At 46.1% G+C, this 16,202-nt stretch overlaps 1 protein-coding gene across 29 annotated transcripts in view; it reads left to right on the forward strand.

Annotated features, from left to right (window-relative positions):
* The window catches only part of Grip1 (glutamate receptor interacting protein 1), a 634,030-nt gene that overhangs the window by 611,777 nt on the left and 6,051 nt on the right, over window positions 1-16,202 (forward strand). For 9 of the 29 annotated variants that reach the window (XM_006514242.4, XM_006514238.3, XM_006514235.3 and 6 more), the window contains 2 exons: window positions 7,617-7,763; window positions 10,276-10,465. In XM_006514242.4, the coding sequence (XP_006514305.1) occupies window positions 7,617-7,763; window positions 10,276-10,465 (337 nt within the window). Of the gene's footprint in view, window positions 1-7,616; window positions 7,764-10,275; window positions 12,148-12,213; window positions 12,374-16,202 lie in introns of those variants that run through there. The other 20 variants (NM_001277292.1, NM_133442.2, NM_028736.2 and 17 more) reach the window with 5 other exon arrangements.

Consider the following 16,202-nt stretch of genomic DNA (forward strand, 5'->3'; position numbering starts at 1 on the left):
GAATCAAAAGTTAGCTCTAGCAATCTCCAAGCAAGCTCTCTGCATGATGTGAGTTATTGTGGCTATTTTGAGAGCAGCCAGACAGGGTTTGCCATTAGTATATTATAAATTTCTGGGGCCTTTTATGTAAATCTAAAATAATTAACTCCATCTGTGTTAATTTACTACTCGTAAGCAGTTTCTGAGGCAAGGCTACAGCTGGCTATTAAAATTCAGTCTCTTCTCACCTCAGGACATCTTTCCACAGAAACCTTGATTTCTGTTTTAGGGCAGTCAGTAGCCCCTTGTCCTGAACAGTTTACCATCAAGATGTGTCACATGTAAAGCCAGGGAGAGGAAAAGGCCTTGGTCAGTAACCAGAGCTCAGGGGCTTCTGAGCTAATTTATCTTCATGCTCTGGTTAACTGGTTGACCTTGGCAGTCTGGTGTGTCAGTAGTTGTTTAGCACTTAGTGTTCTGTTGCTGGGAAGAGACACCACAACCATGGCAACTTGACAGAGGAAAGCATTTGACGGGGACATGAGTGCTTACAGTTTCAGAAGTCCCTTGTCACCATGTCAGGGCATATGGCAGCACTCGGACAGATGTGGTGCTGGAGAAACATGTAAAGGTAGAAGTTCTGCACCTGGATCCACAGGCAGCAGGAAGAGAGAGACTCTGGGCTTGGAATGGGATTTTTGAAACCTCAAAGCCCACCCCCAATGACACACTTCCTGTAATAAGGCCACACCCCCTAATCCTTTCAAATTGTGCCACTCCCTGGTGACCAAGCATTCAAATCTATGAGTCTTTGGGGGCCTTTCTCATTCAAACCACCACAAGCCCCTCGCAGCTTCTGGCCTATAGACAGATACCTAAGAATCACGAGCCAATTGATCAAAGAAGAATCTCTCGATTCTAGGTACATTTTCCAAAGGCAAGGATTCTGGCGTTGGAAAACAAGCCTCGGCTGTTGAGACGAAAGTGGACTTCCTGATGTCCACTGTGCGCTTAGGCTTGTCTCATTCAGAGTGCCTCCAGACAGATGCTGACTTCCTTACTCAGCCAATCAGGGAGCCCAAAGTGTTGTACAGTGTAGCAAGTTGCAAGAAACATAGAGCTAAAAAGCATACTGTGCTAGTTAGAAGCTGGGGCTATGGCTCTCCGCAGGAATGCTACCTGTTCACAGAGGATATGGCTCAAAGAAGAAAATGAGTCAAAAGTAAAATACCCACAGAGCCAAGGAGCAGCACATAGGCAGGCAACTCAAGAACAGAGATTGCACTTACCAGTAAACAGGACCCACGGACGGCCAGTCTATCAGCAGTCTATTGATAGTTTGCCCTCTCCCCATTTCCCGCCTCCTCCTCCTTTGCCTCCTCTTGAGAATAAAATATAGAAACTTCCCTTCTAGTCAAAAATTGGGAGGGGGTTGTGGTGATAGCTGGTTCCAGAAGAGGGACAGGAAACATTCAAGGCGCATCTGCGATACTTTGTACCAGGAAATACAGAGCCTATCAGTCAGTACACCCAGGCCCTGGGGAAAGCACCATGCGTTAACATGAAAAGCATCGAGCCTTTTCGAAATGCAAATGCCTTTGAGCATCGGAGAGAATACCAAAACACTTGAACTCAACCAATATGGGACGCTCCATAGGACCAAGTAATTTTCTGTTCTGAAATTGAATTAGCATTCACTCTGCCTCTCGTGTACTAACTGCGTTAATCAGACAATGCTAATTGAAGAACATGTTCTGTTTTTCCAAAGTAATTCTAGCTAATAAGTGAGAAGAGTGGCAGGACCAGGCAGGAGAAGGTTATTCTTTGCAACCTCAAGGAAGCTACTGAGTCAGGCGCAGATGTCTGTCGGTGAACTAGGAGACGGGACATAGATTGACGGGGATGTGTGACGTCATAGATTGACGGGGATGTGTGACATCATAGGAAGCTCCTTGGGACCTATGGTCTATTCGTAGTTCCCAAATACCCTGACTTTACCAAACACCAGAGCCAACTTAATGAGATGGTGCGATAGAAGGCTCTTCTACAGGCTGGAGGATGCAACCCCAGCCATGCAGCTAGCGGCTTTCCCCATCCACCCCAACACCCCAAGTTCTCACTTTTGTGGTTTCAATTGCCTGTGGCCAACTGTAGTCTGAAGGTCTTAAATGGAAAACTCCCCCAACAGAACATTCTTCAGACTGTGAAGTTTACACCCTACTCAGTAGCGTGGTGAGATCTCACACCATCTCCACACCATCACACACATCACACACATCACACACATCACACCATCTCCACTTGAGATGTGGCCCTCCCATCTCCCAGCCTACCCATACCCCAAGCCCATCTTGCCCATTAGTGATTAAGTAGTCACCTCTGGTGGCTAATCTTGGTCATTAACTTGACACACAAGAAGGAACCTCCATTGAGAAATGGCCTCTGTCGGATTGGCCTGTGGATGTGTCTGTGGTACTCGGTGACGTGGGAGGGGCCTGGGCTATATAAGAAAGGGAGCTGGGCAGGAAGGAGCCTGGGACTCAGATGGCAGCAGCGTTTTGCCTTGCTCTCTGCTTTGGTGCCAGGCTCCAGGCCCCTGCCTTGAGTTCCTATCTTGGATTCCCTCAATCAGGGTCTATAACTTGTAATACAAATGAACCATTGTCTTAGGGCTTTACTGCTGTGAGCAGACACCATGACCAAGGCAACTCTTATAAGGACAACATTTAATTGTGTCTGGCTTACAGGTTCAGAGGGTCAGTCCATTATCATCAAGGTAGGAACATGGCGCAGGAGGAGCTGAGAGTTCTACATCTTCATCTGAAGGCTGCTAGCAGAATACTGGCTTCCAGGCAGCTAGGATGAGGGTCTTAAAACCCATATCCACAATGACACACCTACTCCAACAGAGTCAAAAACCTTCTAATAGCACCACTCCCTGGGCCAAGCATACACAAACCATCACAACCATTGTATCAGATCAACTGTGAGGGCATCGATGTGTTTGTGGCTACTATTTGGTGCTCTCCCTGTGTGGTTTCAGGCATCCTCAGGGTCTTGGAATGACATCTCTCCCAGATTAGGGGCTACTGTAAGTCAGTCGCACTAGGGAACATGGATGGTCACGTGCCCCGACAAGCGGAAAGACAGAGCCTAACACAGAGGCAATGAGCGGCCCTGGTTGCGATCCTAATGATTTAATAAGCTCTCCTGGGCTGAGAAAGGTGGCTCAGTGGGAGAAGGAGTGGCCGTTGCAAATGTGAGGACTCAAGTTCAAATCTAAAGCCAAGTACAGTAATTCCACTGTGCCTACAGGGAGGGGGGTAGGAGAAAGGAGGCTCCCTGGAAGCCCGTGGGTCAAGTATCCTGATAAACACAGCATCAACTCCATCTCAGAAACAAGGTGGGACCAGGTAGATGAGAGCTAGCAACCAATGTAGTCCTCTGACCTGCGCACGCGCCCTGTGGCACATTCACATCCACACTCACACAGAGAAGCATGTACACACATGCACACACACACGCGCGCACGCACACACACACTCACACATCCACACACGCGCGCACTGAAAAAAATTTTTGAGAAAATGGGGGAAATTATAAACTAGGTACAGGTACTGGAGAACAAGTAATGAAGGCCAATTGTATCAGAGAATTAATAACATTCAGGGTCTCTATAAAACCATGTCTTTCTGCCTATAGCTACCCCCTATGTGTGATCCATGTAATGCTCTAGAACAGGTATAGCTTTTATTCATAGTAATTGACACCTGCCATTTCCATGCTTCTGGGGGTACTGTTACAACAATTTGATACACGCATTCAATGTGTGATGGCCACATCTATATAATTAAGCGTTGCTCTCTCCTCGAGCATGATTTCTACATGATGGCAACCTTCAGAGTCTTTCAATTCTTTTGAGATGTGCAAGACATTGTTGTAGACTCTCCCAACTCCACAGAGCCCTGGAAGCCGTTGGCCCTGTCTATTATTCGTTCATTTATGCACTGGTGACTGCCTGTTGATTTCAGACCTCAGCTGTTGCGTCCAGTTTATTCTCGTTAAACATGGCACTGGGCATACTTCCTATGATAATTTCATTTTCTTTGGGAAGCCAGCATTAAGATTGTTCGGTAACATAGAGTCATAGATGTGAGACCAGGGGCGGCTTCTTCACCCTTTTTGCTCCCAAGTAACGATAGGACATTTTTTATGCCTCTAGCCCTAAAATTTTTAGTTCTCAAATATTTGACATGGAGACCTAATAGATTTATTGACAAGCTACAGGCTCCAAGCTGGGCAGATACTCATCTATTCTAACAATGCTGTATGGCCACTACTTCCCAGCACGTGGGCCTTTCTTTGCCTGCAGCCTGATTTCCTCCCCTGCTCACTCTGTTCCCTGTGTGTCCTCATGACTCCCCTGATGATCTGCCTGTGACGAATCCCACCTTGTCCTTGAGATTCACTGATTGGGATCAGAAGTCCTGCCCTCTTCTCTTCTGCACAGCTATAGCCAGGATCTGCTCTTTATTAACCAATCAGGTGATGGGAAAGAACTTCTTTACATCCTTGAGATAGGAGATGCTCCAAACAGCATGGCAACGCCCGATGTCCAGACTACAACCAGATCTCGGAGCATAGCAATCAGCATCTGCATACACAGCGCACAGAACCATCCCCCAACACCGAGTTCTGCTCTCAGTTTTTGAGGCACCTTCCTAGGAGGTGCACAGTGGCTGACGTGATTCACGTGACCCCCAGCAATGCGTGTGGTGGGCTCCCCTTTCTGCACATCCCTGACGCCATTTCTTTGCCATCTTTGGTGATGATGACCTTTATCATTGGGGGAGGGGTGTATGGCCCACCCTGCTTTTAATTTGCATTCGCCAGTGACTGACGACGTCTCTGCATTCTCTCCAATGCTTGTTAGCCACGTCCTTAATTGAGAACTGTCAGTTCAGAAGGAAATGATCTGCTCTTTAGAGGCATATGCCAAAGTCTGGCATTTGTCAAAAAAAAAAAAAATAAAAAACAATCCTGAGGAATTAAAAAAGAAAGTAACTGGAATCAATGTAGCTTGTGACAGTGGCTGCCACTGAATGACAGATATAGGGAGGCTTGGCGCTCTGACATCCTTATCTTACAAGATACTTGAAGGGTTTTTTTTATTATTATAATATAATAACATCTCTCCCTTCCCTGTTCTCCCTCCAATACCTCCCCACCCACCTTCAAATTCATGGCCTCTTTCATTAATTGTTATTTCATACAAATAGAGATAGAGAAGACGGAGTTATATAGATATAGTTGTTTTTGTTGGTTGGTTGGTTTTGACACAAGATTTCTCTGTGTAGCCCTAGATGTCTTGAAGCTTGCTCTGTAGATCATACTGGCCTCAAACTCACAGAAATACGCCAGCCTCTGCCTCCCAAGTGCCTTGATTAAAGGCATGTACCATCTCGACCCAGTGAATATATTCTTAAATATAGCCTACTCTGTATGCAATGTTACCTGTGTGTATGCTTTCAGGCCTGACCCTCTGGCATGGGCAGCCAATGTTGTACTCTTCCTTGGAAAATCTACCTCTCGCCACCCCAGCTCTCCTCAGTTGCCTGTGGTTCTTTGTGTAGAGTTGAGGCCCCCATGGGCTTTTCCGAATCCACTTTGTCATGTCCACAGAGTGTCACCAGCATGACTGCCCAGATGTGAGCTGGTATTTTACTATTTGAAAAACTGTTCTTCCAGGACTGAAGGAGGTAGCTTACTGGGTAAGAGCACCCGAGGCTCTTCCATACCATCCAAGTTCAACTCACCCACACGGCAGCTCACAACCACCTGTAACTCCCGTTCCTAGGGGTCTTACACTCTTTTTATGCTTCTGCAGGCACCAGACACCCACATGATGCACATACATTCAAACATGCAAAATACTTATACACATAAAATAAAATGAAACTTTAGAAAAAAAATTAATTTTCTCCAATAAATAAATGCAAGTATGGCCCATTTTGTGGCCTGGGGTAAAACCACAGTTACAGAAGGTCCTAAGTATTTTTTTGTTTGTTTAGATTTGCAGGGGAGGTTTTGTTTGTTTGTTTGTTTGTTTGTTTGGGCAGTGTTGGGATTGACTTAAGGGCCATCCTAAGTAACTTAGTTATACCCACCCAGCCTAAAAAGAGCATTTTAAAGAAACCATAGGTTAAAAGAAACAGTATAGGGTCAAGAGGTCAGAGCTTTGCAGTCAGTGACCTTGCTCAGAAGGCATCTCTGTTGCACGGTTTCTCTTTGACCTTGGGTGAGTTTCTGCCCCTCTCGGAGCTTCTGTCTAAACATCCCGCTACACACACACACACACACACACACAGTAGAGACAGTAGGATCCTGCTCCTGTTGAAACTTCAAGCCTCACAGACATTGTAAGAATGAAGTTCAGCTCCCGTTGACAGTGGGCCTTCGGTTAGCAGCCCTCACAGTCCAAAGGGTTCCGAGCGTTATCAGTCACCAGGCTAGCTTCAGTATCAAAGATGTGCTCTCTAGTCAGGGCCACATAAAGTCACCAGTGAGCACCAGCACCTTTCCTGTCCAGCTATGCTGGCACTGGGAGGGCTCCAACTGCAGAGCCTTGGAGGGTGGCTCTTTGAACCCAGAACCAATCAGTATTTCTCACAAACCTCCACAGCACTGGCTTTTGTAGAGCATGGTAGTAGCAAGGGGAGTTGGCTGGAAAGAGGAATGGCAGACAGAGCCCTCTCTTTTTTGTTCAGCACAAGATGCTACCACGTGACAGGAGCTTGGTTAGCTTTGAGATAGATCAGTGAACAGGAAGACAACTGCCTTCCTCAAAAAGCTGCATCAGGGTATGTGCCACCCAGGCTTTGTTATATTTAACAAATACTCATAACAAATCTCATGGTGAGATTTACTTTGGCCAAAGGCAAACTCGTAGTCATGCCACTTAACTCGCTGCACATCACTAGCGTTAAGCAAGATGAGGTGTGGATTTTACTAGGTACAATACACTATGCACGTAGCAGAGCCGCCTCTATGTAAACACTGGGGGCCGAGCAGCCACAAGAGCATCTCCTCCAGGAGGACCTAATTGAGGACTGTCTGAGAGGCCAAGGATTGCTGGTGCAGACAATGCCAACCAATCAGGAACTGGAGATGCTTTCTTCGGACCAATCGGGGCATGGGTGGAGGGGCACTAAAGGAGCTTGCTGCAGTGTTCAGAGAGCTTGCTGTAGCATTTCTCACCTGCTCCCAGAGTCTGTCCTTGACTCTGTGCCAACTCGCCCCCAACCCTCAAGGGCAGGTTGGGGTGGGGAGCTGTCCAGGGCACAGGGAACATATGCACACACTTTTTTTTTTTAAAGGAAGAGGTGCAGTAACAAAACAAACAAAAACGAAGGCGAGACTCTTCTCCTTTGTTAGCTCAGGCTCAGGTTTTACAGATTCCAAGGTTGTTCTTGGGGTAGGGGCAAAGCAGCAGGGTCGGTCAGCAGAAGCTGTCCAATGCTGACATCGCCAAGTCCACTATGTGGCTATGAAATTAGTTTGTGACGCTCCTTCATCTGAGAAACTTCGGCAGCGGAAGGCTCCCGCTCTGCTAACTTTGACATTTTCACTCTTTCCAGGTGACCTTATACAAGGACTCTGGCATGGAGGACTTCGGGTTCAGTGTGGCAGATGGCCTGCTGGAGAAAGGCGTGTATGTCAAAAATATCCGCCCAGCTGGGCCAGGTGATGTTGGGGGCTTGAAGCCCTACGACAGGCTCTTACAGGTAAGGCCTCAGCGGAGTCCAGGATCCTTGCCCCGACCTACAGGCAGCAACTTCCTCCAATGCTCCTGCATGGTTTAACCCCTTGTTTTATCCCTTGCTCTCCTGTCCTCAAACTATGGAACTACTGGCGGTGAACAGCAGGGAAAAAGAAGTCTCTTTCGGGTCCCTGAATGTCCTGACCCTGAGCTCAATGCTGTGGTTTGCGTTTGAATGTTCATTCCTCAAATACCAGCTGAGAGCTCTCTGGCCAGCTAGTCTAGTCAAACCACTGAGCTTCAGAGTCAATATAGAGACCCCGTCTCAAAGAAATTAGGTGGAGAGAGCAATCCGGGGAGATACTGACATCCACCTCTGAGCTCCACAGCCATGCTCTCACACATGCATGCATACCTGCCTACAAACACACATCTATATGAACATGTGCTGGCAACACTCGCGAGCACACGCGCGCGCGCACACACACACACACACACACACACACACACACACACACACACCACAAAGAAAAGCAATATTACTATGGTTAATCAGGGACATGGTGAGGAAGCAGGTGTTCACAGGGGAGGGCAGGGAGATGTAGGTAAGCTGCCTGTTTTGGACCTATCCAGTCCTCCCTAACTTCAGCGCATCCCGATGGGACATAGTTCATAAGTTAGATCTGTTGCTTAGAGGCGATGTTCCAGCCAGGGCTAAAGATTTCTAGAAGATGGGAGTTAGATAGAGTTTGAGCTTCTAGTCAGAAGTGGGAGAGAACCGTGGGAGGAATTCTGAGCATTAGGAAGCATGGAAGGACAACTGTAAACCGCAGGCCAGGGGCTCCCAACCTTCCTAACGCTACAACCCTTTACTCCGGCTCGTCATGTTGTGGCGACCCCCAACCTTAAAATCATTCTCATTGGACTTCTTAACTGTAACTTCGCTACTGTTACGAATCGCAAGGTCAATATCTCTGCTTTCTGATGGTCTTAGGCAACCCCTGTGAAAGAGTCAGTTGACCCCAAGGAGGTCACGCCTCACTGACTGGGAACTGCTGCAATAGAGTGAAAACAAGCAGAGTTATAGTCATTCAATCCCCCAAAGGGGGCGAGACTCACAGGTTGAGACCCGCTGCAATAGCAGATCAAAGCAAGCAGAGTATGTCATGAGAAACAAGGTTTGGAGCCCCAGCTTAAATGAACTTCTCATACTAGAGTAGCCAGCAAGCGGGGGGCTAATGGGCAGCAATAGGGAGTTGTGCCTTTGACCTGGAAAATAGTTTAAAGATGAGTTCTCTCAGTTATATCAATAACAGGAGGCCCTTATGTGGGACACATAGTTATGGAAGAGGCTCTGGTGGGTGGCTCTTGTCCAACCCATGACCAGTTTATGCTGCCTATGGTCCTTACTCTCAGAGTCCATGCCTAGTTCCCACACAACCTTGGGAAGGAAGCCAGACTCTGGGAAAAATGGGGGGGGAGGTCCCCGGGGTCTTCTGAGAAAGTGCAAGTATAACATATTTCTGTAACAGTTCAGTGTTGCACATTTATGGATCCTGGACAGGGAAAGCACCATGAGCCATCAGGGAAGCCCCTTAGTCACACAGACAGGAATGAAGAGGAAAGAAGAGAGATGAGGGGCCTACCGAATAGCAATTCTTACCAGGAGACTTGATATTTGAGGGCAAACGGCTGAGTGGTCCATGGAAGGAGCAGGGCAAGCAGGAAGCACCAGCGAAAAGGCAAACATGCCTCTACATGTGGCTCTCTAGCCACCAGCTTGAGACACAAGTGAGGTGTTCTCAGGCCTGGGCAGCCACCTCTGCCACCGTTTGTTACATCAGAGAAGGGGAACCAAGGACGGGCAGGTGTCCAGAGCAGTAGACTGCGGACAGCCAAGAAGGCTGAGGACTCTACAGTGCCCGGAGGTGAAACTGTGTCTAAGTGCCCAGAACTTGTGCTCAGAAAGGGGGAAAGAAGGGGAAGTCAGGACTGGGAGTTAAATGCAAGGGATTTGAGCAAGCGTTGCTCCTGGGCTAAGGATATAGATGCATGCGTGACCTCCGAGGTCCAATTCCCAGGTTAAAAGAGGATTAAAGTTAGGAGTGCCTAGATCAGGCATAAGTTGAGGAGGAGGTGGGTTCATCCCTTGCTGAGTAAGCTCTGCATCGTGGTAGCCAGACGGCATGGTACTAAATCCTTGGGAAACCCCTACCCACTGCTGGTCAAAAGCAAAGCAACTCCACCACCTTAGGCTTTGTTTTCTTCCACTGTAAACCAGTGTAACGTTCGGCAATGGGAGACTCTGGGAGAGGTGACCTTCCTGTGGGGACGGGAGGATGGTTGGTGTCTTGCTCTTTGACTCGCCATAGGCAGTTGCAGAGGATAGTGAGCCAATAGCCTTGTTCCTGTGTGGCCAAACTGAGGAGGAGGGGACCCCCCTTGCACAGCCCACCTTCAGAATTATGCCCCTGCCTCTGGGTTTGGGAACAGTGGCCGCAGCAGGGTCGTTAAGATGCCTCTTCTTGGCTTGGCAGGTAAATCACGTGCGGACGAGAGACTTTGACTGCTGCCTGGTGGTGCCTCTCATAGCTGAATCTGGCAACAAGCTGGACCTGGTTATTAGCAGAAATCCACTGGCCTCCCAGAAGTCGATAGAACAGCCGGCTCTGCCCAGCGACTGGAGCGAACAGAACAGCGCTTTCTTCCAGCAACCCAGCCACGGTGGTAATCTAGAGACACGAGAACCCACTAACACACTATAGCAGTACTTTTATAAAGCAGGACAAAAGACAATATCTACATGGTGCTAAACAAAAACAAAAACAAAAACAAAAACAAAAAACAAAAAAACAAAAACAAAACAAAAACCCATTAAGATTTCTGTGACAGCTGAAGCACAGAGAATCACGTGGCATTAATGCAAGCACAGGGGTCTTTTAAATCTCCCTCATGGCTCATGTTCTCGTCCCTTCCCAACTAGAAGAGGTTTCTTAAAAGAGTGGCCACTCCGGTAGCTGGTGAGTCCTTCTCTCCTGGGGCCCAGTGGTAGGGAATAAAGCAGAAGGCAGCCCATCCCTTCCCCCCAGTTAAGATCAGAGGAAACTTTTTACAATTCACCTTTACTGTCACTTTTTACAGAGAAAAACATCGGTTTGAAAATATTCTCTATGGTAATTTCCTGAATGACATACGTTTCTTCCTATAACGTCATTAGTGTAAGGACATGATCAACATGGATTTACAGACAGCTGGCTCGGCTAGGGGAGCTAAGGAGGGGTGACTGGCCAGGCCTGCCGCAGTGGGAGGGGCGCAGGTATAGCATTAGGCTTTCTTAAAATATTTCCGCAACAATGCACGTAGGAGACCTTAATAGGTGGTGGTAAATGTTTTGCCCAAATATAGGAATGATTTTAACTAAGATGTATGCTATTCCCTATGCAACAGATGATCAAACAGGATATGTCTTGTGACCTGTTTTGTTTTTGTTTTGTTCTCCTTCCCCTTAAGGACACATTTTTTTTTCCTTTTTTTAAAATAGCTGAAAAAAAAATCTCTGATAATGAATTAGAGTGTGTAGTAACACTGAGAATTAGTGATATGATCCTATTTTTTAAATCCAAGGCTAAGAATTTAAGGAGTGAAGAGTCTTAATGAGATGAGATTCACTTTATGGGTAGGCAAATAGAACTCAGCCAGGTCAGATGGCTGCAGACGGCTTCCCCGAGGGGTGCACCGCATGGTACTTACTGCCGGCGTTTGTTCTGAGCCATGCCACTTGCTTAACTTGTAAATACATTTTCACAAAGCTCATTGCCAATCACTGTCCCCCCGAAGCAATAAACCGTGACAGTTGCTTTAAATGTTTGTGGGCAACTGCTTTCATCTGTTCACATATTTTGAATAGCTACACTAATAACTGTTATTTGGTAAATATTTAAAGGAAAAAAAATAGATCTGTATATTGATGGTAGAATGTCAAGACAATTCTTTTCCAAACATGTTCATTTTGGTCACTAATACAACTGCGCAGGCAAAACATCGAAACACTGTGTCCTTTGTTTAAGGGAAATGATTCATCTTTCTTTTTTGTGCAAAGAAATATATGATTTCAAACACATTTCTGAACTGCCAGGGCAAGAAAGTATAGAACAGAATCATGTTAAGAAAAAAAAAAAAAAAGATCATGAGTCACTTAAATATGTATTTTTGTTTGTAACAAACAAGTATTAAACTGTAAAGTATTTTTGTACAAATTTAATACTTTAATAGCATGGTATTTATCGTCTATGTATGGTTTTGGGGAATTCAAAATTGTTGCAAATATTTGTATGGAAAAAAAAATCCTCTACCAAATGGAATAAACGGTGATTTTAAAAGCCAAAATAAAAAAAAAAGAAATGACCTGCATGTTTGGTGCATTGAGTATGACTCGGTGTCCTGGCCTGGGTGCTAGTCAGAGTTCATCTCCACAGCTTCCCAAAGGAAGACAGCGCCTCGGCCAACCTGAAAACCACTCTGGAGAAATGAGAATGAGCTGCGGCATCAGATCTGGGTTCGGCTGGAAGCTCCAGTACTCAGAATGTGGCGCAATTTCCCTCCGGGAAGCCAGCTTCCCCACCTGGGATCCTGAAGGTCAGTACAGCAAAGAACCTACAGAACATGCCTTTCAGTGTCCAAGGAAGGCCCAAGAACACGTGCACACAGAAACCCCGTCAAGTCCAATGCCGTGTTCACGTTAGGGGACAAAGAAAGGTGAATCCTAACACACGGGTGCACCATCTGCCCTTAGGAACTAGGAAAACGAGTTCTTGGAGGCACACTTACATTAATTATTAAAATGTAAACTTTAACTATGTTACCTTTTAAAAAGCGACATCAATAGTCTCAGCAAGGCTTTGCAAACTCACATTCATTTTTATACAGTTCTATCCAGTGTGCACAGTGTCACATTATAAACACCTCGCAGTCACGTGACCCAACTGAAGCTCTCCCCCCCCCCCAAACAATTGTTCATATTTTGATTGCACTGAGTTCTGTGAAGTAGAAACCAAGGAAAGGAAGTGTGGTTAGAACCAATCAGGTGAGTTCAGACTAATGGGAAGTGATGTCATATAAAAGACCAAGATTAGGCAGTGCCAATCCTTACAAAATGGCTGCTAAAAACACAATGAAAATAGAATCCAAACATCTCAGGTAGTAGTTTTCAAATCTAGCAATCAGCTCCAGTGTCATACAGTGCTTGTGGCCATCCAGAGAGGCCAGCATGCGTGCTAATGTGCAACCCTGACCCCTGGTGGCATCCAGCCAGGTGGGCAGCTGTGTAGAGGACCCTTCAGTCTTAATGCCCTTCGAGGAAAGAGCATTGGCCTCACATCCCAACTGTTAGGGTCCTAGACGTGTACTTTTCCAATGACAGCTTGAAGAATATTGAATTAGGTTAATTACTTGTATTTTGACCCAATACTGCAATCACAATATAATACCTAGTTGCTGCCAGGTGTGGAGGAATACGCCCTTAGGCCCAACACTCTGGAGACAGAGGCAGACAGATCTCTGTGATCTATATAGTGACTTCTAGGCCAGCCAAGGGCTATGTAGGGAGATCCAGTTACATATAATGTGTTTCATTATGTCTTAAGGAAAACAAGCTAATTTAAATTTCTTCTTGATGAGGTTAAAGCTATGAGTTTTATCCAAATACAGCTCTTCTAGTTGAAGACATTTTCTGTCTACTAGTTTGATAGCTACCATTCCCTCCTCCCTGCCTACCAACCTTTGTGTTCCAGAAAACGTTCATTACCAGGAGCCATCGCTCCCATGTGACTGGATAGTAAGGCACAGACTCCGCCAGTCCTACATCCGTGCCCATCACTTGTTCCTAAATGCTGAGCTGAACAGCTGCCCATCGGGATAGATAGAACATGAGACTCTCTTCCCCAAGATCCCTAAACCCTGGCTAACCCTACATGTCAGCCAGAATAAAGCACTCCTTAATGGATCTTCCGAGGAGAAATGAAAATATGAGTGGAAATTAATAAACTCTCAATGATTAAAGCAAAAGAGAGCAGTCCGTGAAAACTTTAGAAATATCAATAAGGGAGAGTACATACTATACTTCCTGCAGAGCATCCCATCACCCAAGTCAGGCAACTCACAACTACAGGGGATCCGACGCCTCTGGCCTCATATTCATACAGACACACATATGCACACACATGCACTCACGTGCATATACCCACAGACACACACTCACACACATATAGATACACACACACACATGCACTCACGTGCATATAGACATACACATGCACTGTACTCATTTGCATATATATACACATACACACATGCACACACACACAAACATACATGCAATTAAATATAATAAAAATGAATCTTTTGGAAACTTCAACAAATTTCATAAACTATCAGCTAGAGCGGCCAGAGGGGGGAGGAGCCCTCGAGGAAAGCTTTGCTACCGGCCACAGCAGACTGTACACCAGACTCAGAGAATCATCAGACTGTAACCCATCCTACAGAAACAACAGACAGTAAGGACGATTTTGAGCACAGGTTAAGCAGTGCGTGAAACTCCTCAAGATACAAACTCTCAAACCTGAGCCTCTGTGACACAAACAGACCTGGATATGGAATAGAAAACCCAGACCTACAGTAAGGAGATGTGATTAGAAATCTTGAGACATTCTACAGAGAAAAGTCCAAATCCAGCCGTCATCACTCATGCTTCATCCAAAACAGCTCCCGGGAAATAAGCATCAATCCTTTACAAACTAGAAGAGCGTGGAATAGCAGTCAACTCGTTCTACACGGCCAGTATGCCCTCATGTCAAAACCAGACAAAGGAAACTACATACAGACTTCCATCTCCTGTGACCACAACTACAACATCCTCAGCAGCACCCAACTAAACCAGGAGCAGACCTATCAGACTCTTTCAGGGATGCGAAGTTGGCTTAACACCCAAAAACCTAAAATCAGTATAAAACGAAAATCAGCATAATCTACCGTATTAGTATGACGAAGGCTAAAACTTCATTGATATTGGGAAAAGGCTTAATTCTTTTTCCAGTGCTATTTGGATGTGAATACCCTCCCCCTTGCCCAAGGCCTGTGTGTTAGAGGCTTGGTCTCCAGGGTGGTCCTCCTGGGAAGTGCTGGGAACCTTTTGGAAGCAAGGTCTTGAGGATGTCTTTCAGTGACGGCGGGGCCATGTCCCAATTGTTCGTGAGCTGAGTAGTCTGCAGTTGTAGATACTGCCACCATGAGCTACCCTCACCGGGAATCAAAGTGAACTTTCTCTTCATAAGGCCATCGCTTCACGTAGCATCAGAAAACCAACTGATATGTCTTAATATCCGGAACCCAGCAAGGATGCACATCGCTGCCCCTTCTCTACAACAGTGTACTCAGAGGCTCTAGCCAGGGCAGTGAGGCAAGAGAACACCGCAACGCGCATACGGATTGGAAAGAAAGAATTAAAACCATGTCTGCTTGTAGATGAGTCGGCCGTATACAGAAAATCCAGAGCAAGCCACCAGAACCCTACTGATATCAACCAGTTCAGCAAGAACAGTATATGAACACCACTTGCTTCTGTAAAGTAAGAAGAGGCCAAGCAAAACTTAAGGGCTGAGGAGACGACATCGTTAAATGCTTGCCAGACAAACATGAGGGTAACTGAGCGTTTGTTTTAAAGCCCAGCATAGAACCATATGCTTGTAGTCCCACTGCTGGAGAGGCAGACGCGCCAATTCCTGAGGCTCCCTGGATAAGCCAGACAAGCCAAACCAGCCATCTTCAGGCAACTCAGAAACTCTTAAAAAACAAGCAAACAAAAAGCCAAGGTGGATGGCACCCGGGGAACACCTGAGGTTGACCACAGGCCTCGTCCACACACCAGCAGGCTTGCTTACCTGGGAAGAGACAAAAGCAAACACAGCCAATTTCAATTTGATAATATCAACAAGAATATAATTTTAAAGATAAACCTAGTTTAAAAGGACTATGTAATGTAGAACCATAAGACACAACACTCTAAAACTACAAAGAGGTAGTTTTGACACAAACAGAAGAATATCCTTGTAGACCCTAAGAGTCAGTATTAAAACAAGGGCAATCCACAGCCCTGGCATGTTTCTAACGTACAAGTTCCATCAAATTTCCAGCTGGCTTCTTCAAAAAACAACAGCAGCAGCAACAACAAACAACCCTGGAAGCTAAAGTTCATACAGAAATGCAGGGAATCCAGGATATGATTTTAATACCAGCCCCTCTAAGGCAGAGGCAATAGGAACTATCTGGACATGGGGGCCAGCCTATCTACATAGCAAGTTCCAGGCCAACCAAGGCTAGATAGTGAGGCTGTGCCCCAAAAAGAAACTACAAGGGACCCAGGACAACTAAATCAATCTTGAAAAAGACCAGCAAAGTTAGAGGCCTTGGG

This window comes from Mus musculus, chromosome 10, assembly GCF_000001635.26.
Source record: "Mus musculus strain C57BL/6J chromosome 10, GRCm38.p6 C57BL/6J".
Classification (NCBI taxonomy): Eukaryota; Metazoa; Chordata; class Mammalia; order Rodentia; family Muridae; genus Mus; species Mus musculus.